Source organism: Catharus ustulatus, chromosome 9 (assembly GCF_009819885.2).
Source record: "Catharus ustulatus isolate bCatUst1 chromosome 9, bCatUst1.pri.v2, whole genome shotgun sequence".
Lineage (NCBI taxonomy): Eukaryota > Metazoa > Chordata > Aves > Passeriformes > Turdidae > Catharus > Catharus ustulatus.
The window spans coordinates 24,007,704-24,033,126 of NC_046229.1; the positions used below are offsets into that span (position 1 = coordinate 24,007,704).

The following is a 25,423-nucleotide window of genomic DNA, read 5'->3' on the forward strand; positions in this document are numbered from 1 at the left end:
TGAGAGAATGTATGTCTTTGTACTTGAAAAGTGCAGCAATATTTCCATATCCTGTGGGTTTTTTTGCTAATTATAAAAACAATGAATTAAAAAGATGATATAAGGAGATATGTTATTGTATGCACACATAATTTACAAGTGCATTCTATCTTATTGATTATGAAACTTTCAGCATGAGCGATTATGATTAGTCTTCATTAATAAAAAAATGGAATTAGTTATCTTAAAGCAAAGCACCTTCTGGTTTCTCTAGCTGCATATTGAGTTGTTCTTGATGAGAAGTGTATGTGCATGGATAGTGATAGGTTTTTGCTGCAGTGTAGTGTATTTCAATGGCTTGTCTGAAAATATTTTAATATTTCCTCCAAAGATTCTTTTGCATTTCTAATGAAGATTGGTTGACACCTGTGATTAATTCTTACTGTTCTTAGCCTTTTTTGTTTTCCTTTTAAATGATCAATGAGGCGATGGTACTGTTTTCTTAGGCTTATCCAGTCATAACTGTGATTTCTTTAGATCAGAAATAATTTTACTTTCAGCTTGTACCATTGATTCCCACTGTACACTGTGCCAGTCTAGGTTCTTACATACATTTATAGAGCTCAGCTGTGCTCCAGGAGGTGGATGGCTTTCATTTTCAGAAACAAAACAAAGAATAAAGAGAAAAGCTCCATGTAGTTAACAAGTTGTTACCAAACTGTACAGATCCATTGAGCTCTCCTCTTAGGCCTTGCAGTGGTGAACCTGCAGCCACAGCAGCACAGTGTCTTACTGGTGGAGATGGAGAACGTGCAGGAGGACTGAGCATGGGCGTGAAATGACTGGAAGTGATGTGGGGCTTGTAGGAAATCTGAGGTTTGTTTCATCAGCTGTGTCAAGGAAGAAGCTGAAGTACGTAGACAAGGGAAGGCAAGATAATGTAGCCCTTCCAATGGCTTCAAACATTCCATGCAACACTGAACAGGGAGAAATTGGGCAGTGAGAGAAGGGCAGTGGTTGACAGGAGAACTTTTTATGCAACTCTTCATACAGGTTAATGTAATAGAGCGTGTAACGTTACATGTAGTGCTGTGTATTTTAGCTCCTTGTGCATTCTGTGTGTAAATAACTGTTGTGCAGGCTATTAGGTTCATTTGGAAATATTAGCACCAGATTTATTTGGTAAATCAGTATTTTCAGATGAGACAACCTTAATTTATGCTGTTGTTGATTTATTAATAAGTGTTTCCTTGTTCCTTCCCATCAGTAATAATAATAACATCATTTTTTCACCTTGCTATTTTTTTTTACTGCTATATGGTGCACAGAGGCATTACTCATGCTTTCCCTGGCCTCATCTCACTTCTTTCTGCTGTAATGCTTTTAGGAAAGTAAAACTAAGCTCTTCATTTCTGCCCCTTCAGTAATGTCCAGTTCAGACACAGGGATGGCCCATCATTCTGCAATGCTCCCTTCCTGTAGTTTTTATCTTCCCATCTGCACTGCTCTTCCAAGTGTGTACGGGTCTTCTTTCTTTGTCCTTTCTGCTCTGCATAGTGGGAAGCACTCCCTGGGCTGCTGTTTTGGCTCTGTGAGGGGCTGATGGAGCAGCTGGAGCCTGCCATGCCTGGCTGGTGTGTCCTGGCTTTCCAGCCAGCAAAGCTGGCCTGGCCTGGGCTCCCACCCACCAGCGCAGCCGTGTTACCTCGCAGGGTGCAGTTGGAGTAACTGCTTCTGACAAAAAAGTTCTTGTACTTTTCGAGCAGCTAGTTTGAATGCAGACTGCTGAAATGGGAGAAGGCAGCTTCTGACCTTGCCTTCTGGAAAGGCTCAATTTACAAAGGATGTGTTGAGTTCTGACCCCTCTTGGGCCATGCGAGTGCAGTGTGCTGTTTTGAACTTCAGCTTTTTCTATTAGAGTGAAATATATTGTCTACTATTATCACACTGTTAAATTAATTTTCACTATTTTGTGCATGATTTATTTGAGATTTCACTGGACAAAGCAGGCATTAGGCATTGAGGTTTTGTAAAATAAAACAACATTGCACTTTAACCACATCACTCTACTTTGTAATGGGATGTAAATTAAAATCATGAATCTACATCACCCTTTCTACTTTGCTATTCTGAATAAATAGCATTCTGTTTATTCACTGAATTATGTGATATCAAGAACCATCTTGGAGAATTTCCTAGTTGTTGAATGTGCTTTGGGATTATTAACTCAACCCAGATCTCATGCTTCAAGGGCTGCAGGACACAAGACCATTCTGGTGCAGGCTCTTCATGTATTTCAGGTTGCTGTTTGCATCTTGGGTTTTGCTGACCCCTCTCCAACACATAATTGGAAATTTTGACCTGGGTAACTGTAAACACCTGTGAGAAAGCCCTTTGACTTGCCTTTGCTTGTTTTACGTGTTTGTGTGGCCTGTGCATTGAAATAACTAAACATGGCCCCCATGGAAATGTCCCTTTTTTAGTACCCTTTCTTCTGAACAAAACAGAAATAAATATCAAAGACCTCATGATGTTTGGGAACCTGAAATAACTGATTTGAGGTCAGGCAACAGGTAACTGGCAGGACTGAAAAAATAGTATGCTGCTTCTAATTCCCAGTGTGCTGTGCTGCTGACTGGGTCTGTGTTCAACCTCTACTGAAGCAGAGAGGGACCAATATTGTTAATGCAGCTCAACAGCAACAACAAATTTCCTTCTCTATCCACTTTGTGTCTCTTCAGAGTCTTGAAACAGATGGAGAGAAGGGTGCAGAGAGTTGTAGCTATGTCAGGGTTTATGTTACTAAAATACCAATCTGTTGTTCAGTTAGAAAATGCTGAAGAAATAAATTGCATTAGCCTTCTGCCATGTGTGGTATTCCCTTTAAAAAGGCTTAGTAAAGCAAAAATGCCCCGTTTTGAACATCCCTGGGAGGGGGGTGACATGCAACCTCTTCTCAGTTCTGGTGGGTCCTTGGTGGGGATCAGAATGATCTGTGCTCCCTGGGATGTCAGGTGTCAAAGCCAGGGTGCCTCTGCCTGATCCCCTGGGGCTCAGCATGCCCTGTGTGTGGTTGCTGCCTCGGAAATGTCTGATAGACCCTTTCCTAATGTTTAGTTTGTTTTCTGTGGAAGGATCCCAAGGTTTGGTGATTCTGTGAGGGTGGTTTGGTGAGTGATTGGATATATCTTCATTAGCTGCAAAAACGAATCCTAGAGGGGACTGTAACACAAATGAGGGTGTAAAGGTTGTTTTCTGCAGCCTTTTTTCTGAGCATGGCACTTGGATAGTAAAGCACGAGTACTTCATGACAGGGGAGATTTCAGCTGTTGGTGTAACACAGATCCTTCTGTAAGCAACCTCTCTTAACCTGCTCTTTTTGTTCTGTTCTTATCAAGAGTTTAGTGTTGACTTTTAAGGATTGGTATGGGAAAAATGTCAAAACACTGATTTTCAGCTGCCTGCTGTAGACATATCAGGTGGGTGCATGTGGGCCAGCCTCTAAAATATTTTGTTGCTGATTCTTGCTCACGTGAAGGGCCCTTGGGACAGATGGCCCCTTGCCGTAGATGGTTCGATTACAGCGATCACCCACAGCTTCTGAAGAGTGCGAAGAAAAGAAATTGCTTTCTTTGTCAAGGTGTTTTCATTTCAATTCTCACCCATTAGCCCTGTTTGGTTAAGTTTTGAATTACTCCATCAGGTGACTGATGAGTTTTATTTTTCCCCCTGATGATATTAAAATAGATTTGGGGTAAGATGGAAAGGAAAGGCAAAAAAAGATTTGTGCTTATTGATCAGTGCTCCTTCATCTTTGTTCTGGCTTAATGTGTCATGAACAACAAAGATTAAAATGAACACTGAATCAGAATATGCTAGAAAATACATAATTTAAAATGAAAGTCTGTGAACTGTTTACTTATGTAGCAAACTATATGTACTCTATGGTTAACCAATATGGTTGTTAGAATTCTGGAGCTCTGTGTAACTAAGGTTTGTGATTGTTTTAATTCACATATATAAAATTATGAAATGTCGGTTTATATAATTATAGCTGTTTCTGAAGATAGATGTTTCAGCTGTAGTACTGGAGATGTTCAGAGGAGTAGGAATTTTTTAGGCCAGGTCCTGGTTGCCAGTGGTTTTCTACTTCCATACCTTCCTACCACAGCCTGTGAGCAAAATGTGAAAGGTCTGAATTTAATGTAGAAAAAAAGATATTTGTAATTGGAGAATGAAAACAAAAAAGGATAAAGAATTTGAAACTATGTTTTTATAATGTGCAGTTGTGTTCATTCTTTCTCACACATAAGCAGAATATCATTGCACAATTCCTAGTCTTGTTTCACAGCATAATCATAGAGATGGGGTGAATACAGTAGTATCTGTATTAATTAAATAAAATTTCATAAATAATCTAGAATAGGACAATGAAGAGAGAATCTAACTCCTTCTCCCTGTAGCTGTCCTTGGTTGTGAAGACAGTAGCAGTGGGATTGCTTTTCCAAGATATTATGTATTCCACTATTGCTCTGGCCTTTAGGTAATTTGTCCCTGCAAGCTGTTGAGTAATAGGTAGTTACTTACCTGTTAATTATTTAGTAATCGCATTTTACTGCTTGTGCTAGTCAGTATTTAAGACAAGAGGCATAATTTAGTGGGAAGTTGTGCCGTCAAGTACCCACAGTTGGGCTGTGCCCAGGATGTGGTCCTCACCAGCAGAAAGTGGAAGGAATGTTGCTGCACTGTTCAGGCAAGAGATGATGTACATACATAGTCATTATATCATCTTTGGCCTGTAGCACTCATTTTTTTCTTGAAGTAGCTAAAGAGTGGACTAACTTCTGCCTAGAGAAAAAAAAACAAAACAAAACAAAAAAAACTTGCAGAAGGATTAAACTTTTGGTTTTGTTTTTTATTGCTTTAATTTATTTTTAAGGCATGTTAACTCTAATGTAAGATTTATTTCTGTATTATTTTTGGAAAATGCCTGTCAAAAATGACTTGGATATCACTCTGTGTTTTCTGCAATCAATCCATTTGCTTTATAGGGTCACATATATCCCTGGTTTCATGTCCAAGCTGACACCAAATTTGTTTTTCTTGGAGTAAATCAGGAGGCAGTAACTCAGATATCCATAATGCAGTGAGATGTAGTTTTTGTCATGTGCCAAAAGCTTTTTAATTTTTCTATATGCAGTGTGTGTGGATTCCATAAAGCAAATATGACAGTGTAGTCTGTGATATGAAATGGTTGTCTCTGGTCAGACATCACTGACATGGAAGAGCAAATGATGGTCGATCCCTATGTACTTGGCAGGGCAGGAGTTTTGCTTCTTCCTAGTTAGTACATATAGTTTGGCAATGATTTACTTGAACTTTTCTAGATCTTTCATAAAATCAGTATTGCATGTTTCCTAATATAGGAAAATTTCACGTAGCCCATAATATTTTTTAAGAACTTTAAGTCCCATATCTTCATTTAAAATGAAGAAACCCCTGCACAATGTCTGTTTGTAAAGGAGTGTGGCAAGTTACTCTTTCATTCTTATGGGGAGGGTGCAAAACTTGTGTTTTCTTGTGAAGGTGAATGCTGTTGCTCTTTTCATATTGTTCATATCAGTAGATCACAGCACAGCCTGTCTCCTTTAAATTTCTTTGAACAAGAGACCCGGGGATAGCAAAAGTTTTTTGTTTTGTAAACACTCCTTAAACATTAGCAATGACTGGAGACATATGTGATGCACACTTGCTTCATCTTCTGCTTTAGTTCTTAGATCCTTGTTCTCATGATTCACTCACGATCACAACTTAGGAGTAGGAAAATTTAAGAGTAACACAGCTTTGAAAGGCATACAGTTGTAGCTGTACTTTACAAGGTCATTCTAAAGACTTATCAGGTAAAAGAAACCCCTGCTTATCTCGTGAAGAGACAAAATAAAGGCTGAACATACCCATTTTATCTGTGCACTATCTGTGCAATGAACTCTCACCCTGATTAAGGTTTTAGCTAGAAGCATGGCTAATAGCATTGCAGCCAAAAGGATCCTTTCTTTCTGTCTGTAGTAAGCTGAAACGACTTCTGCTCTGTCCTTCAGTGGGACAAATTCTTGGGCTAAAAGGGATTGACCTGCTGCTCTGAAGGAGATGTCAAGTTGTGGCTAGAACTTTTAACCATCTCCCTGCCTGTAAAAGGGGAAGTAGTACTTATTTCCTAGTTCAAGTGCCTTACAGACAGGGAAATATGAAAGACTGAAGGAAGTTTCAGGTCCAAAACCTGACAAAGTCCTGCTTCTCTACAATGTACTTAGCTGAACCTTGCATGTGAGTAGTTGGGAGGTCAGTATTTGCACGCTGTTATCACATTTCTGAAAACCTTGAGGAACCTTTGTGACATAAGTTTAAAAGTAGAAATATTTGAAAATAACTCTGTGATAAATGGTACAATCAGCGAATGTCGTGTGTGGCTTTGCAGTGCCCTGTAGACACGTCAGATTGTCACACTTCAGTGTGGTTGGTGAGCTGTTAATGCCTCGGTGGGGCAGCAGTGGTCAGCACCTGAAAGCTGTGGAGCTGCTGTGATGTGATGTGTTGGGGCTGGCTGGGCTGGACCCACCGCCTGCAAATGTGAATGGGTTTTGTGGGAAGTAGAGAAGATCGTGGTGCACGTGTGAGTGGTTTTTGTTAAGGGCTGACTGACTCTTAGAGATATGGATTGTATCTTTTTTCCTCATGTATTAGAACCAAAATTCTGGATTTCCACAAACATGGTGTGACCACTGGTATCCTGAAATAATTTGCTAAGCATTATGTGTTTATAGGAAGATGTAATTAAATTCTGAGGCAATTGATAAATCCGTGAGAAATTTGTGCTATTTGTGACTGGGAGCATTTTTCAAGCGTACATCTTACAGAAATTACTGCAATTGTAGGTGTTACTACGACAGTTAAAAACAGTTCTTTAGGAGAAGAATCCTCCTGGAAGGAAGATGCTTTCATCTTGCCAGTAAGATCTTTGTAATTCTGTTTCTTAACCTGATACAAAAATAACATTTCTGATTGGCAAATGCAGCACAAAGACTTACAGATAACAGCTCCGGTGACTGTAACTGAGGCTAGTAAACTGTTATTTTCCATTTTCCATTTCCCAAAGGTCAGTATTTAGCATGTTTGTTGACTCTGTTGTCATTTAGTTCACACCTTGCTTTCTATGAGAAAAGTTGGAAGCAAAAATGTCAAAAGCACACACTCCAAATATCACCTTTGATGCCAGTGTGAGATGGGTACCTTCAATGCCTAAATAATTTTTCAAAATGGGGCATAAGCTTTACAATCAGTTGAAGACAAGGCAGATGTCACTGGTGTGGGTGAGGGAGAGGGGACAGGAGATGCTGGGCTGCTGTACTGTGGCCATGCTGTGGTTGATTTTGAAAGGCAGGTCCCACCTAGAGACCCTGAAGAGTCTCACTGTATTAATATATAAGAAAAGCTGGCAAATATAATTACTGGAACTTGCTAACATTTTTCTGTAATTCATGTCAATTACGTCATTTTTATCTTGTTCCTTTGCTATTTGCTGAAGTAGGAACTGTTTGAAATTGTGGAGGCCATTAAGGAAGGCATACTTGTGAGTAAAAGAGTTGAAGGTGCTGGATTGTTAAGATTTGATATAGCTTTGTAAATATGTTTTGCTACATGATTTGTATAAAAGTGTACTTGAAGATATTTTCTGTAGTGGGACCTTTGTTTGCATGTTATCTTTAATCTGACAGGTTTTAGGTGCCCAAGAAGTTAGTGACTGTTTCTTAGTTTCAGTTTTTTACAACTAAATTGCTTCAATGTATTTGTTCTTGTTATTTCTTTGATTACTGATGCTTGGAGCATTCTGTAACTCCCTTCTTCTCCCGTTTTCCATGGCATCCTGCCCTTCTTCCTTCTGTTCCTGGCTGGTGCTCCTCTTTGATCCCCCGAACCAGGGAGCTTAAGACCACTGGTGCACCCAGATCTTCTAGCAGCAGGGCCTCCCATTCTACTCCATTTCTAGCACTTCATGTATGAAACTGTTAACAGGCAGATTTCAATATGATATACAAAAGTCATTTTTTGCAAGGAGGTGTTTTTTTTTATGTGAATGCTGTTTTTTTCATCAGATGATTTCATCTATAAAAATCCTTGGGTTGCACGTTGTGGTTCATCTCTTATTTTTTTTCTGAATCACTGTTGTAGTGATTTGGTTGAGTATTAAATACTATATAGTTTTAAAAGCATCACTAGAATTACTGTTGTGTGTTTCTGGAAAAGTTTTTAAAGTATAAGAGTCCTTTGTTTTTGAACAATAGCAGTATCATAAACTTGGATGACTAATTTTTATTGCTGAAAATTACTTAGTCTAACAAAATCCATTCTGCTTATTGCTTAAATGTGTTGTTCCCTGAGATAATGATAGATAATTTAAGATTTATTAATTATATTCTCATGTTCACGTAAGGAAAAAAATGTGGCACTTGCTTTTTCCAGACAAGAAAGGAGAACAGTGTGCAGTAAGCTTTGCTTTGCTGCCTTCCTTTTCCTCATTATAATTCTTTCCCACCCCCTTAACTCCTGGCCCCAGTGTTTTCTTTCCCCTCTGTACTGACAGCTTTTTTCCAGTGAAAATCTGTACAGCATCAGAGAGATGTAACTGGAGGAATACTGAGCAGTCATCCAGTCCAGTCCTGTGTCCCAAGCATGACCAACTCTGCTTGGCAGTCTTTTTGTATGTTCTACTCTGTACCACCAACAGGGATGAAGATTCCTCCTCTCTCCAGATCACTGGACTACTTAATTAAATCTGTTTAATTTCACCTTAGCTGTGTTTTCCTGTCTGAAATATTCTCTGTTGCTATCCAAGAGAGTTACCCGAGATGATGTTTCTCAGCATGTGTTTGTAATTTCTCTTCCATTACCAAATTGAATGTGTGCTAATTACCTTATCCTATTGTATTTTTGTGTGGCATTTATAATCTGCAAGCTGGATGATTATGAAGAGTATTTTTAGAGCGTATTTAACTTGTCAGTTTTTGGGAAAGTTACAACTCACAAAGCTTTTTTTTTTTTTTTTCTTTTTTTTTCCTTAGCTTAGAATGTACTGCTTCTCTAATCTACTCTGTCATTATATTGTCTTTGATTTGTTACAGAAGTTAAACTGTGTTAGAACTTCTTTTCCTGAAAATACAGATGACATGCTTTATGACCTTGCTTCTACAGGAATAGATTTTTTGAGAGAAATTACCTTGAGGATCTGCATATGTTTTCCTCTTGTCTTAGTGGGTGTCATAGTTGCCTGCATTTGTCTTCTGGAGCAGTTCTAGATTATGACATCTTGAATTCTATTTTTTTAAGCATTGCATGTGACTCATTATTCTCTTTGTAATTGTACTGCACTCTTTTGGTACCTCAACAAACCTTTCCATGACTGTCTCTCACCTGGCTCCTACCAAGGGAGATGTCCTTTCCAATGCTGTAGGATATTTAGCAAAGGAATTTTCAAATGTTACTGGCAGGTGCTGAGATTTGTCTTGGATGTGGCAGGCATAGGAAAAAGTGCTGTTTGTGCTGGAAATATCCATTTACACATGCAACAGTATATGTACATTTATACATGTACCACACAAACTATGTTGTGTGTACATTTGAAAATTTCCTCTTACTACTACGTTTGCTTAGAATTGATGCAAACCATTTGTCCTGAAAGTCTGTTAGAAAAAGTGAATGAGGAGAAATTCAGTAGTTCCTCAGCTCACTATAACAACAGCTATTTCTGAGTGGTTCTCATCCTCTCACCCATAAAATCAGCATAAAATTGACCTAACATTGCCAGATCAGGCGGGGTATCTGGAAAGTAATCCTCAGGGGAAAGGAAAATTCAGTCTTTGTAAATCTGAAGATAGAGTGCATGAAGTTGCAGAATCAGATTATACTTTCTCTTTTTATTTCTAAATCGGTACCCTTTTGTTTCTTCCTTTGCAGCCCTTTTGAGAAGTTGCCCCAAAGATGTGTCAGATATTGTCTGAGCCTAGCTCCAAAAGCATAATCTTTTGAAAAAAAAAACCCAATCCCAGACTTGGATAATTAACATAAAATCCTGAGGCTTTTTATAGATGTTAGGGTTTGGTTTCAGAGAGTAAAGGCATATAAATAATATAGTAACTTCTCTTTTTGAAGCACAAGTCACATCAGATTTTCTTACTTATAAATGTATGGCAAGTACCTACTAAAATAAGCAGTTAAAAGCCAGTAATAACAACTGCAAAACCCAGCTCAAAGAAGTTGGACTAGTCTTGAAGGCATGTAATTTTTGCTGAGTGTAGCACCAAAGGTTTTTCTTGGATTGAGTTTGGAATATATTTTGTAATGTTGGCTCTTTTTTGTTTTCATGAAGGAGTATTAAAAGCATTGTTCTTCCTGTTTAGATCACATGACTTGAATTCTCCTCTCATGATATGAATATCCTTTCATGATATGAAAATGCCTGTTGTTATACCTATAGTGGAGTGAACTGGAACTTACTTTAGATTTGTTTTTACCATTTCAAGTGAGACTGGAGTAGTATGAGAGAGCCTTAGTATGAAGTGAAGATGGCAAGATGAGCAGGACACTAAAGTTTTAGAGGTTTTTTGTCTGTTGGGATATCAGGGCACCAAAAGAACTTATTAGAGCTGTTGATCTTGTTGCCTGTAGATAAAGGGTGGCCCTGTGAAATGCTGTTAGCTCTGCTGGCACCTCACTGATGTGTACATTTTACCCATGTTTTGACCCCAAACCCAAAGTTTTGCTAAATCCTGAGAGTGTACTTTGCTCATGACTGTGACCTTTTAAAAAAACCAAAAAGACCTGGAGGTTTTGCTGTTGTGATCTGCTTCCTATTTTGAAGCCTGGCACTTACATGTGCACCAAGGAAAGTGAATGAAAGAAATTACAAAGAAATTACATTTCTGTCCGATTTCAGAAAGCCCAGTGGTTTTGTTACTGCGTTGCTAAAGCATTCACTATACTGTTTCTCATGTAACTACTTCACATCTGCCAAAACCATCTGCCTGGCTTCACTGCTGGGAAGAGGTGATGTTGCCAAGCTCCTGGCTGGGGATGCTGCAGCAGCCCAGCCTCACTGCAGAGCAGTCCCCTCACCTCCTCACAGCCCATAGCACTTGGGTTTTGCAAGAGAAGCACCTATAAATGGTAATGCAAGACTTGGGAAGTTGTGAACAAGAAATGGGTGATAAGAAACGGAACTGGAGGCAGCTGGTAACCAGCTTGTGTTGCACGAGCTGTAGCAAATACTTGATGCTGGACTGCTACCGCATGAAGCAGTCCTGCTTTCTTCTCACCACAACTCCCTATTCCCCAGTTTTTCTTCCTTTTTTTCTGGTGCAAACCCAAGGGTTTTGGGGAACTGATCTAGTTAACGCTGACCTGAAAAGTTTCAGGCAGGTGGCTTGATCTGGGTCAGTTCCCTCATCTGGCTGTGACAGTCTGCACCAGCAGGAGACAGGCAGTGCTACAGCTTCACCAACAAGTACCTGGTAGTGGGAGTGCACAGGGATTGCTCTTTCAAAGAGAAATTATCCTTGAAATGTTTGTGGACATATGGCATTAGATTTACAAGTTCTGCCGAAGTTCTTTTTTTTTTTTTTTGGATTCTGTGTTTTCTGGCTTTTTAGCAAGTAATTTATGGATTACTTAACATCGAGTATTTGATATGTTACCATACTTGCTACTCCTTGGATTTATCAGGGATCACTGTTGATATGCAATTGCTTTCTTTTTCATTATACTAATATGGAATAAAAACAAGAGCTCCTTTACAGGATTGTCAAACTCCTCTTGTACCTGGTCATTATACAGACTTGTTTGCAATTTAAATATGCACAAAATAGATCAGGAAAGAAAGGTCTCTGTTGTAAGTACCTGTATTTATTTGGTCTCATATTCTTATAAATATAGCATATTATCTCTTGTTTGGTATCTGCCTTCAAAAGTTCTTGTTCCCCACAGTAATGGAGGGAGATTTGTTGTGCTAAATACACACATTTTATTAGATGTAGAACCATTCTGAGATGTCCTGAGGAAAAAAACAAGCTTGTCCAACAAGTAGAGTCAAATGCCTCAATTTATTATTGAAAAACTAACTTAGATTTGAATTGGATACAAATTAGGTCTAAATTGCATTGAGTTGATTGGCAAGTTGAATTTTGTAACACCTTTGAAATGTATGTTCATTCTATTATTGGCTTAAATTGTGGCTCAGGGTGAAGGAGGAATGCTGACTTCAGTCTCCAGAGCCTGGTGGCCAGGCCGGCAGCAAATGTACCTGTGTGACAGCTCCGTGCTGAACAGTAGGATTTGAGATCAGCATCTGGGAATGACACCACCAGCAGTGGCATATCCCTTCTCATTAAATCTCCAGTTTGCACCAGCAAACATATGTGGGACCCGAAGAAGACAGAAAGCCCTGAACCTTGCCAGAAATGGAAACCCTGTGGTTCTGATGTCAATGAGAAGGAAGTTTGAGTTGTCACGCAGTGCTGGTGTTAGAGCCTGAAGTGGAAATCTGAATAGTTTCCCAACCAGTGGCTCCTTGGGAGACAGGAGTGCAGCAGCTCCTGAGGCAGACAAGAGGTGGCAGTTCCCATCAGGCAGTGTCTCCTGGCACTTGCTGTTGTTTCTCCTTGGTTTCCCTGCCCTTGGGCACCTGAGCTGCTGCTTGGCCTCTGCCTGACCGTGGCTGGGGCACCAGCAGGAATTAGAGAGCTCTGCCTCTGGTCCAGGCTTTGGCACTGCCCTGGGTCTCCCTTGCAGGTTGATAATTCCACTTTCAGCAGGTGGACAAACACTGCTGCTGCTGTGTTGTTCAGAAGCCTGTGAGGCTTGGTGGGTGTTTGTGGCTGTATAACAGTAGCACCTTGGAAGGGTTCGTGTCAAAGGAGATTAACAGCTCGAGGGGGACAGGATGAGGGTCATAATTTGTGTTTTTGTTGAAAGGTTATGGTTCCAATCATTGTGATAGGGGCTTTCAAAACAATATTTATGTGGAGATTAATATGTAGCCTAAATAACAGTGATTATTTTAATGATTAGCATTTTACAAGAGGGTAATGAAAACTTTGAGTTATTGCTGAAATACTGCTTTTAAATGGCTCTGAAACATGCTAGCTCTTCTAAACTCTTCCCTAAACTCTTCCTTGAGAATGCTGGTTACATTGGTACTACCCTTAAAATCACAAAGGATTTTTTTCTGTACTTTTATAGAGGCCTTTTTTTCCCCTTATAATTTTCTGTTCTTTTTCCCTGGGATGAAAAGAGGTTTTCTATCTCTTTATTTCTTAATTGAATTAAAAAGTGAAAATTAAATGTGCTTAAAGAATGAGGTATTCTAGAATAAAGAACTGAATATAAAAGGAGTTCAGTACATTATGACCTGCTGCCATATGTAAAACAATAAACATACAGTTTCATAAATATGAAATAAGTCTTTTTAATAATCCAGTATCTTGCTTAGTTTTTAGATATATTTTTTGCACTTGCCTCAAAGCTTGACGCTAAGCTGACCCTCTCTTTAATATTAATGTACTCTGACTGTAATACTGTGTTCCTTTGCCTCTGATTAATGCTGTCTGTCAATTATTTACAGATCCAGTGGTACTGTGGAAGTTCCCGGAGGACTTTGGAGACCAGGTTGGAAACATGAGATTGAACTTTTTTTTATGTTAGAATAATAATAAAAAAGCTTTTCTATTCAGCTGTGGAGAGGCAGATGCTAATGATAGCAGGGTGGAAGTCTTCACCCAACTGGTGGCTTGGTGATTAGATTGCCTCTGTGACAGGAATATGCAATAGCAGTTGTAGAGCATGGAATGTCATGTTAATTCTCTGTATCACCATAGTTTTGATATAGACTACTTTATCAGGTGGTCCTGTTGGACATGTTGGGTTTTTATCTGTTTTGGGATTGAAAATGTGGAAAAAATTATCAGTAAAACTTTGCCAAATATTGATGTTATAAAAAAGCACCAGAACAAAAATGTTGAAGAGCTACCCATGTATGTCCTCTTAATGTCAGAATGTGTGCATTCCATTCCTTTAATCCTTTTCAATGCATGATTTTAGTTATTTAGTAATATTTTAGAGATACCCTCGTTATTTGCTTGGGGGAAAAAAAATCCTCAGACCCTTATAAGAGACTAATCTAAAGTTACTGATTCTGAAAGCGTGAAAATCCTATGTTCTATCTATAATTAATCCTCAAAGGAAAGTTTATACATACACAACTGATGGATTATTTCACTGTTTGTAGTGACAGCAAGCTATTAATTAGTGTGTTGGGTTTATTGCCCCATGACTATTTTATGAAAGTTATTAATATTAAACTTTAATGAAATTACTACATTTTATTATTTCAGCAACTTCTACAAGAGTTTCTTGCGTGGAAATATTTTTATTTTCATAAAAGAAAAATACGTAAGGCAGCTAAATAGAATAAATATCTCTGTCTCAATGGCTTCTTTGCTCTTGTTTTAATACTGATATTGAGACAAACATATTCTTCATTGATAATATCACTAGAGTGGATGATCTGGAAGTGTTGTTGTACAGCAGATGTTGATAAATTGTTGATTTTTTTTTTTAATCAAGATTCTATGAAGACATCTATAAGGTGATTAATGATGAAAAGAATAAATATACAAACATAGAAAGTAGGATGTCTGGTTGGGGAATAGCATCAGTCAGAAATGTGCAGCCTGTAAAACAGTGACAAATGAGCAAAGTGTGCTGTTATATGTTCTCAGCTAGGCATTCAGCAAGTTTTGATAATCATCCTGGCTGCAGAATGATCATCTTCATTGTAATTTAAATTCTTTTTTTCTAGTTTGTTTTGTTCTTTTTCTCCAAGAAAGACTTGCTCTTAAAAAAAAAAAAAAGAAAAGAGAAATTATGTATGAAAAAAAATGGGAGCTTATTCAGCAAGATGAAGGTTATTCAAAGAACAGCTGGTGGAGAAAAATGATTAGAAGATGAATCCCACTAAAGACTGGAGGGGAATCATACAGAGATGCAGTAGACATACCTAATCTGTAAACAGCAGAGGCCTCAGGCAGCACTCTGCCTTTGGGCTCTGAAAAACCCATGTCTGCACATTGTGTCTCAGCCCTGTAGAGAATCTGGTGGTTCAGGTAAATTGCCTGTGTTCCTGGAAAACAGGGTATTTCAATCCTCTCCTTGCAAGTGAAATCTTCCTATTAGAACCACTGGATTTAAACAGAATATATAACAGCTTCTAACGCAGACCCATGAACCAAGTCATGAGTTGAAATCAGCAGAAACCTCCTCATGTGTGTGTCCATGTTGAACTGGGTAGGTTTGCATTGCAGACCTAAGTATCCACGAGGTTTAATTACTTTAAAAACCAAAAACTCAGTGAAACCATCAGGATTAATTTCCATGAAAGTTTGTTGGAGAATGTTAAAAAAAAATAAAAAAAAAAAAAAAAAAGGAAAGAAGAATATTCCCTGTCCCGTTTTTCAGTCATTTCTATTTTAAATGTAAAATGTGTGAGTTAGTTTTTGGATGTATCCCAAAGAATCATCTTTCCTAAAATTGAAGGGCTGTCTGTTTGCACAGTGATGTGATAACAGTGGGCAAAATATTTTCCTCTCTTCCTGAATTTTTCTACAGTTTATCATGTCACCTTTTTGTTGCTTTCATAATGCAAAGAAAACTTGTCTAAGCCATTTTGACATTTTCTTCCTCTTTCTCACATTTGTCCTCTAAGTATGTCTGAAGTTCCCAGTGCGTCCTCATCTCTAATCTTCTGTTTTTCTTCTGCCCTGCCATTTTCTTTGATGCTGGTCAATATTCTTTTGGTGTACTTTTTTCCTAAATATTGACTTTCCAAATTCATGTTTTGCAAAACATCCCATCTGTTGTGGATGGGATATAGAAACTAGATTTGATCAGAAGGAAGACAAGACCAGGGATTTGTCATAATTACTTACTCACAGACTCACAGTCTGTCAAGTAAAGGAAATATTAAGGCAAGGTTTTGGTACCATAAAAGAATTTGAAAGATTCATTGTTGATTTCCTTATCTACTAAGACTGCAGGGAAACCTCTTATTTTCTCTCTGGTAATTCCTCAGATGCCAGAATAAGAAGGAAAAGAGAAAAACATAGAATGGGGAAGGAGAAAAAGTAATGCTTCAAAAGTGTATTTACCTTTTTTTTTTTTTTTCACAATTTATTTTATTTTTGTGTGGGAGTAATTCCATTTTTAGTAACTCTCAAAACTGTCAATGAAAAAATGAGCTCATGCTGGTTAGAATTTGAAGTACAAAGAGCCACACTATCATTTCAAAGAAAGTATTTATTTAAAAGTGCCTCAAGAGCCAGAAGAACTAATCTGTTTGAGACATCATAGAGTTACAAGTTGGTGTCTTACTGGCATTACTGCTACAAAAATGAGTTTGATAATGTTGAAAAAGTTATGAATAATCTCAGTACTGTAGAAAAAATGCGAAGATTTCTGATTTAAGCATATATAGATCTTCTTTGATTAACCTCCCACTCTCAAATTTGGATGAAGAATGAGCTGTAGCCATTTAATGGGCTTTTTTTTTTTTTTTTTGGTTTAAAATGTATTTTGAATGTATATTCCTAGAAGCACTGTCTTGTAGCATGTTCAAATATCCCCTTTATGCAAAAATTCCCATGATAAAAGATACGTATGTTTTTTATCTCGAAATTGCTGTTTTGTTTATTCAAACTGGTTACACTAGAGTTCAGTCTTACAAGCCCATTTTTCAATGGAAGTCTGAAGTAGAAAAATTAATGCTATGATATCTGGAAAACAAAATTCTACTTATTTTTAAGAAAGTATTTTTAAAGTGCTTTAGAAAAGCAACCCAAATGAAAATAACACCTTGGCTTCCAAACTGAAGTACTTGATGACTGTTGAAGAGGAATATGCACATTAATGTCGGCAGAGCTGGCTTGTCTCCTCGTGGCAGTGCAAAGCCCTGTTGGTGTCACATGTGTCCAGATGTCTCCACTAGGGCTCTGTTCATGTCTGTTCAGTAAATAAAAGCACTGACACTCCCACCAACTTGACTGGGCTGGAACATTCCTGGGAAAAGAGTGGTGTTAGCACAAGCAAGGAGGAGAGCGCGGTGCTGATAGTGCCAGCAGCAGGTCGTGCTTGTGCAAGAGGCAGTGCTGCTTTCTAGGTTGTCTTAACCTTTGGGGCTTTTTTATTCTTCTTAACATTTCTTATTAAACATCTCAACCTTTCTTACTAATTTAGTAATTACAGGTAAGTTGGATATTATTTTTAGCTAAGAATTCAGTAGTTTTCTAATCTGACCGCCTGTTGACCCACAGTGGTTTCTACCTGCAGTACGTGGTGTCCATTAAATGGTACTCATTCTTTGCCCTTCTAATCACATAATATTTTCTAGCTTCAACCTATAACTTCTCTGTTGGTGAAAAACATCTCACCAGGAACATGACACAAATAGCTAATATCAGGAGATGGTCTTACCAGAAGCCACTTTAGTAATAAATATGCCAAGGGGTTATTAACTGAAGATGTGGGTTAAGAAGGAATTCACACTCTGCATTGGACTGTTGGATGTGTTGCATATTTCACGCTATCTCCTCTTGCTTTCTAAGACAAGCAGTCTAAATCTGCTTTCCCATGTCAGGCTGTTCTCAAACCCTGCAGATGAGTAATGAGTAAGGGATGTGGCATCCCATGTGAAGAATCTCTGCAGTTTTCTCTGAAGTTGGGGTAATGCTCTTTGTTATTATCTCGTATTTTACGTAACATCTGAGTTTTAGTTTTACTGTATCACATTTGCAGAAGTCATCACTGAATTGTAAGCTTTGTATCCTGCAGTGACCTAAACTAGTCTGATACTATACATGTAAATCTACCTGGTGAAAATATTAGTGCATATAAAGATGTACAGATGCCTGTGCAGTTGTTTTAAGAATAAATCTTCAGAAATACCAATGTGTTGGTCTTCCTGCAGCAAAGCACCAATCACACACTTAACTTTCAATGTATGTTTTAACTATTGAAAGTTAAGCTTAAATGAGCATGTGATTGAAGACAAAAGGCTCAGTTTCTTTCAGGATGGAAAATTTAATTGCATGGATCGTGGCAGCAAATACATAAATGAGGTCACCATGAAAAAGGTTACATTCTTTTTTTAAAGATTTAAATAATAGCACAGGTTGGGTTTTTTGGGGGTTTGTTTGTTTAATATTCTGAAGAAAGAAGCTAAAATCTGTTGTCTGGGTCAAGCTAATGTGTGGAAGCCAGCAGTGAGATTTTGTGTTCCTCTGTGCTCTCTTGAGAGCAGCAGGAACCCCGGAGGTCCGAGGCTGTTTACACTCCCTCCAAGGCTGCAGGCGTGCTGTTAGGGGATGCATCTCACCAGCTTTCTGCATGAGATGGCTTTGTTCTTGTATTCTGATGAGGCACTGACTGCATGCTTCAAATGTTTATGCTAACTAGATAGGTGCTTGCTTTGTGGGATTGTTTTTATCAGGAAATCTTAGAGAGGGTTTGGTGATTTTGTTGTTCGTGTATTGATAAGTATGATTAATATTTGAGTGCATTGGTATGAGAAAGGAGGAATCTAATGGGATTACGAATTTTCAGTAGTGTTTTTGTCTAAATGTTGCACATTATATTTAGTTAAGGGATATTTTTGAACCTGAATCTTTGTGGGAAGCAATTAGCCCTGCTGAGATGATGGCAACATGACAATTTTATACATTGCAAGGGAACTTTATCTGGATATGATAAAGTGATTTTCTGATTCTGTGTTTGGAAGACATACTGTTCAAGTAACAAAAATTATTGCAAAATACTGCATGTGTAAGGTGGCAATGCTTTTTGTCTATGCAAATCCCAGTTGATGGATGATCAGCAGGAAAACATTCAGAGGTGTATTTATAGTTGCTAACTGCACTGTGTGAACAGAAAAGATCCGTTCAGTCATGATAGTGGAACAAGTGCCCACGTAGACATGCTGGGAACACCCAGAATCACCAAGACCTTTACATCATTCAAGATGTGAATATTCCAAGATGCTTTCTCAACCTTTTCTTTTAATTCATCCCAATAGAGATAGAATAAATCTTTGAGATTTTAATTTTTTTTTAATTTTTAAAATTATACAAGGCCAATACCTAAAACTTGGTATTTCCTTGGAATTTTGAGGACAGGTGGCAACATGAAGTATGCTTCTCAGAATTGTGGGAGTTTTGATTTATAGAGCTTTTAAGTTAAAAATGTTGAACTTGATCAGCATATGGTACTGACTAACCTCATCTCTACCAGCTCTTTTGTTATCTTGTTATTGTTACAGGCCTTAATGACAGTTGTAAGCCATAGTTCTGGATGCAGGGGTTAGTCCACCCTGGGGAGGAGAGAGAGAAGCAGCAGTGTGGATTATGGAAATATGAATTGATCTAAAAAGCAGCTCTCTTGTAACAGAATGGGACTCAAAGAAAGACTGGCGAGAAGCTGGTGAAAAGACGATGGACTATGATGTGAAAATGATCATTTGAATGCTTTTCTTTTCATTCCCAGCTGCTGTGTTCTGGTGAAAAGGCACACATTTGTATATCTTAAGGCTGGGTGAAAAAGGGCCAGATGAATGGAATTACTTGTTAGATATGTTTTCATTTTGAGTCAAATAAATTATGTGCATTTTAATAGACTGTCTGCATATGTTAGCCATTTTTTAAAATCATACAGCTGTGATATTGGGGGACTACATTTTGTAGCAGTAGTTTTTTCTCTGTTTGCTCAAATAAGTACAGAATTAATATTTGACTGTCCTTCAGATATTCTGTATCAGCCTATTGAAAATAACTGTTACTGATTTGGCTTATTTCAAAGCCAAATCAGATTCCAGCCTACAGTGATGTGCCAAACCAAAGAAGAAAAAAATAACTGATGGCTGAAGTAGTGATGACAATCATTTGGAACATCTTCCAGAAAGACTGCCAAATTGTCATGTGTGATGTCGCTGTTGATTGACCTCAGCTGCCCTCAGAATATTCCAGTCAAATGTCCCCTAATTCCTTATTCTGGGATACCTTATACTTTCTCATCTGTTTCCTTAATACCCTCCTTTCATTTCAGTCTTCAATTTGTTGCCTCTGTTTTACTTTCAGCATTGTTTTTGTGTCTCAGGCTTACTCTGCTGCACTTTTAGGAATATCCTATCCTTTCTATACTAGTAGTGGATGTAATATTCCTGAACCCTGTGCTTGGTTCTTGGCTCTTCTGCCTTTCTTGGTGATAGTTTTCTGCAGAACTGGGAGAGCATTTGAGGTACATCGATTCACTGTTAGTGCTGCAGGTATCTGAAGTGTCACTTCAAATAATTTGCTGATAGTTTGTTAAATAAAATACTCTTCCACATATTGCCTATGTTAGGAAATGGTTTGGGATCAAAGTGCATAATCCACATGTGATGAAATCAAGGAACCAGGCAACGAACAAGGCTTGATGGGACTGAAATCAGGAACAGGAGCAGCAAGAACAATGCAAGGGTGATTAGTGGGCTACAGCTGGAGGGATCCAGGCTACTTGGTCTGGGATCTTAGACCAGGAATAAGGGAAGGTGAAGCAGTTCCAGGCAGGTGATCAGGAAGGGAAATACATTAATCCACCAGAATATAACTATTTCTGGTGCTCGTTTCTTCTGTATAAGTTTTCAAAGCCTTGTGAACTACCTGGCTGGTAGACTACTTACTTCTTCCCTAAGCAGAGGTGTTGAGTTTCTGGCTTTCGTGTGTCTGTTTTTGTGTGTGGTCATTATTAAATGTACACTTGGTAATGAGAGATCCACATATGAGACATCATCTGTCTCTGAGGGTACAGTGCACACTTATCTCTGCCCTTTATCCTTCTCTAGGCACTAATGACAATGATTAGAGAAAATTTATTGGGCCAGTGAACACTCACTATACCCATTCTTGAATTTTAAATTAAATTTTGGAAGAGGGAAGACTTATTTCAATTGATAGAGCAATCCTACTGTAGGAAAGCTAGTTTTTCAGTAAGTATGGTGAATACTAGGTTTAGATTTATGAGAGTCTACCCTGAGCATTGGCAGTTTCATTCTTCTGATCAAAGTGAAGGAGCTGAAAATCTTGGCTGTAGCTGCTTGTGCTGCCTGCCTTGCTGGTGAAAGCTGCCTCCCTGTTGTCTTAGCTGTTCAGAGTTGGCCTGTGCTGTATCAGAGGTTGAAGCTAAGCTGATTGACTGAGTGCTGAGGTGACTGACTGGTGCTCACATGCAGCAACACCAGCCTGCAATTGTTGCAGGGTAATTGCTGGCAGTAAAGCTGCCAGAGCTTTTGAGCTGGGAGCCAGAAGGTCTGGAGAGGCTCAGCTATGATAAAGTGAATTTACATTGCATATCTTCTAGGGGAAAAAGACACCCAGTTGTATGTCCACTGCACTTTATTTTTTGGGATAATAATCTGTCTGCATTGGGTAACATTAGAGGCAAGTTAGTACTTTAAATTTGTGCTTGTTTGCTTCTTCTCTCTCCCTCTTTGGTCTTTGTCTGGAGTTGTTTCATCTTCCTTCCGTTTTTCAACACATTTGATAATATCTCAATTTAGTACTGAAGAACTACTCCAAGCAGTTCTTACCGAGTTGCATTGTGATGAAGCTTAGAATGTAACCTCTGCTGAGTGTAAAACAAGAAATGTTTCCTTTATAAAAACATAATGAGTTATTTTATTTAAGGAATTATGAGCCTAGCTGGTTCCTTAGAAGCTGATTTCCTTTCTCAGTTCCTTTTCTTTGGGCTGTAAATTCTCGTAGCCTGAGTAGCTCAGACCCCACGTCATTGGTTTCAGTACCCTGTCCAAGGTGGTGTGGCTCCCTGACTTCCCCTGCTGCTGACCCAGCCGTGGGAGCCAGCATGGTCCCACAGGGCTGCACGTGTAGGCATGGATGAGCCCAGACAAGGGTTTGCTTTTGGACTACCTCACCTTGTTTATCTGCATAAATCGCTCTCTGCTGCAGAGTCTTTCTCTCAGCTTGGCATTCAAGTTGTTCCTTAATTTACGTGATGTTCAAATTTCTGACTACTTCTGAGTTTCTGAATTGCCAGTGAAATCAGAATTTCTTCATGGCCACTATACTGTTATTTTATGAAATAACCAGTGGGAAGTTGTGATTCTGGAAGAGCATCACCTGGTGTTACAAGACAGTTTCAGTGCCCAACCTGAGCAGCAGCAGTCTGCAGAGTTGGTGTGGCCTCTGTGTACACCAGCACTGGGTTTTTACTGGGCAGGCGAGTTGTTCACTAAAAGCTGTGTAAGACAAGGAATGGCATCCTACTATTTACATACAGTCTCTTGTTTCTGGACTTGTCTTTTAAGTAACTAATGCAGTACTTAGTGAGGGGGGAAAATATTTGGATATATTTACAACAAAATAGACTTCGAGTTAAAATCAAAATGTAATTAATTTTATTAAAGGCAATAACTACTCTACCACCTTAAAAGTTAAACATTGCTCACATAGTAATCTCAAGAGTGGAGATGGAAGGGCCTATTTCCTGTTTTTCCCAACTCTCTGATGTTGCCTAGGGAATGATGATCTCCCTGACACGACTCAGGGAACCAAGGGAAAACTCCTTTTTGCTGTGTGGAATACTAATATTACATGCATGCTAGAGATGTGTGGTGAAGTAAGGTTTATCTTGGTTTTGTTTGCCTTGCCAGTAGTAGAGGTAGATACTAACATTTGAATCTAAATCTGTTCTAAGGGAAACTCCTTTTTGGAAGAAGAACATTGTCAATTTTTATGTTTTTATAATGAGTTCCAGGAAATTTGAAGAAGTTTTTTTTAAGCAGGAAATGTGCTGAACCTCATGTTGGTTTTATTCTGCTCTTTGTAACTGAGCTTGTTATTTTAATTGAGTCTCTGTATCTATGCTGGACACAACAGTCTGAAATAGGCTTAATTTTTGTCTTGTTATGTGATGAGATTCAGGAGCAATTAGACAAATAGAGACCCCAAGAATTTATAATTTAGTACAATTTCTGAATTTTAAAACTTGCTCTGTGGTTGTTTAGAAAGTCTTATTCCTCTGTTTTATAGGACAGTGAGATTAGTCATGCAGGATTAGCTTTCCTTCTTGTGAAGTGCCTTTAAAAGCTGCTGTGAAAGCAGTAAAGAGTGTGCTGCCTGGGCCACCAGCCTTAGTCTGCTCTACAGGGCAAGAGCATCCTGTAGCATATCTCCAGTTGGAGTGCACCACACCCTGGTCCTTCACTGCTCTGGTCCTTAAGGTTTTTTTCATTTCTTTCTGTGTTTATTTTTTATCTCCAGGTTCAGTCACAGGTACAGTAGGCCTTTGGGCCTGCACAACCCCTTTATGAGAATTACTTGTTGATGTCATTTTTGCTTCTCTAAGATCTCAAGCTCATCCTATTGCCTTGTTGCTCTGTGCTTAATTATTATGAGCAACCTGATTCCCCTGAATGTCAGTCATTAGGCTGTAGGGCCTTTCCAATTGTGGTTTGTTAGGCATGTTAGGCAACTAAATGAGGATAAAAATTATTCTCAGCAGTGGAATGGAATTTGTTCTGTGGGTCAAAGCAATCTGTGGTTGTAGAAATGAACATGTAGCTCAGCTTAGTGGAATTTTAATTTTGCTTGAATCCAGTGACAACTTCTGCTATGTGGTCCAGAATCTCCTTCCTCTTTGCATGTTTGTCAGGGATGTATGAAGTGTTTTGTGGCAGCCATATTGGGATAAAAAGAACTGTCAAAAAATGCAGCACTATCTGCAAGTTAGTCTGAAAATTGTTAGCTGAAATGAGCAGGTCTATTTTTAGGGAGCTGCAATTGCAAAATTCTCTTCTCAATCTTCTGTGAACAGAAGTGTTGCAGCAGGTGAGGCTTAGAGGGCACATCTACAGCTCTGTGTTTTGTCACCCACACAGCACTGAGTCCCACGTCACACAGTTGAGTTGCACCCATCCTGTGGTGTCACACTGCAAATTACGTGGTGTGGTGTGGGACTGCCCCATGGATATGACTAGCAAGCCAGTTAGTAACTGCTATTAGGCATTAATTTTTCTGTAAAATAGTTTCAGGGACTTCTTCATAATTTGTCTGTAGACCTAGAGGAAAATCTGAAATATCTGAAGGCAAAACTGCTGACCGTGTTTCTTTCCAGAGTACAAAGTTACCAGGACCTGTTTTCCCACAAAGCTGGCATGTATGAGTTCAGAAGCATTTTCTACCACTATCTACCTGGCTTTATAAAATGCTGTTGCACAGAATTAGCTAAGTGGGTACCAAAACATACAAGGAGCACTAAATAATTCTTACCTTTCAGGCTTCTGTAATAACCTCCCATTGTAGAGCCAGTGAGCATGACCAGGCCAGGCTGGAGATGGACAGTGCAAGTGATGAGAGGGAATTAATAAACCATTGCACCATGAGCTTGTGAGAGTGCAGGGTTCTGCTCCTGTGCTGTAGGTATAAGGGAAATATTTTTTGTAAATGCCATTTCTGTCTTTATTTAAGCTTTTTTCAGGGGAGGCAGCATGTTGCAGTTTGCATGATATTAATTTTATGATTTTCTTCTTTCTCTTTGAGTTTGCATGAGGAATGAAATAGTTATCCTTTAACTTAGCAATTAAGCCCAATTTTGTATGCACCTGTAGATTTAGGCAGTGTTTAAAAGCAAATAGATAATCCTTTACTTGTGTGGGTATTAATTTTTTTTTCTTTTACATCATTATAATCTTCACCCTGTATTCACCTTGTTTATGACACAAGGACCATTTCTGAGAACACTAACACTGGGAGAACCAGAGGAGAAAATGGTCACAGGACATGTGAATCAAACTATTTTGTTTTCTGAAGACCTTTTGCCTTCAGAAATAAATACATAATTTTATCAAGTTATGAATATAAAAACCAACCAGTAATGTTATTCTTTTTCTGAGAGTGTATATTTTGACTCAGGAGGCAGTCCTGGCTGGTTAGAGAACCTTGAAAATGATGACCTGTTAGGAGACGGAGCTCCAGTTTTATCCAATAGAAAGATTGCTGCAAGTACCAGCTGTAATTGTACACAAATATGTACACAAATGTGAATGTTTGTATAATATGATTTGCATTTTAAATTCATCTAGGAGTGTCTTGGGGGCATCTTGTTTTCTTCCATTTTAAAAATCTGAATAGCACCTGTAATTAAGGGAGAAGACTGAGCCCTGGAAGCTAGGTAGGACTTCCATCTATTGATCTGTGTAAGCCCAGCTTACGCTGTCAGGGGAGCAGCACTCAACTGCTGAGCTGCTTTGTCACTGACATAAGCTGAGAGAAGATTTTGTGTGTGTGTGTGTGTGTCT

At 38.6% G+C, this 25,423-nt stretch overlaps 1 protein-coding gene across 1 annotated transcript in view; it reads left to right on the forward strand.

Moving 5' to 3' along the window:
- Positions 1-25,423, forward strand: part of DENND1B (DENN domain containing 1B) — a 149,356-nt gene that overhangs the window by 25,223 nt on the left and 98,710 nt on the right. The window contains exon 3 of the mRNA XM_033067460.1: positions 13,649-13,692. Within this exon, the coding sequence (XP_032923351.1) occupies positions 13,649-13,692 (44 nt within the window). The remainder of the gene's footprint in view (positions 1-13,648; positions 13,693-25,423) is intronic.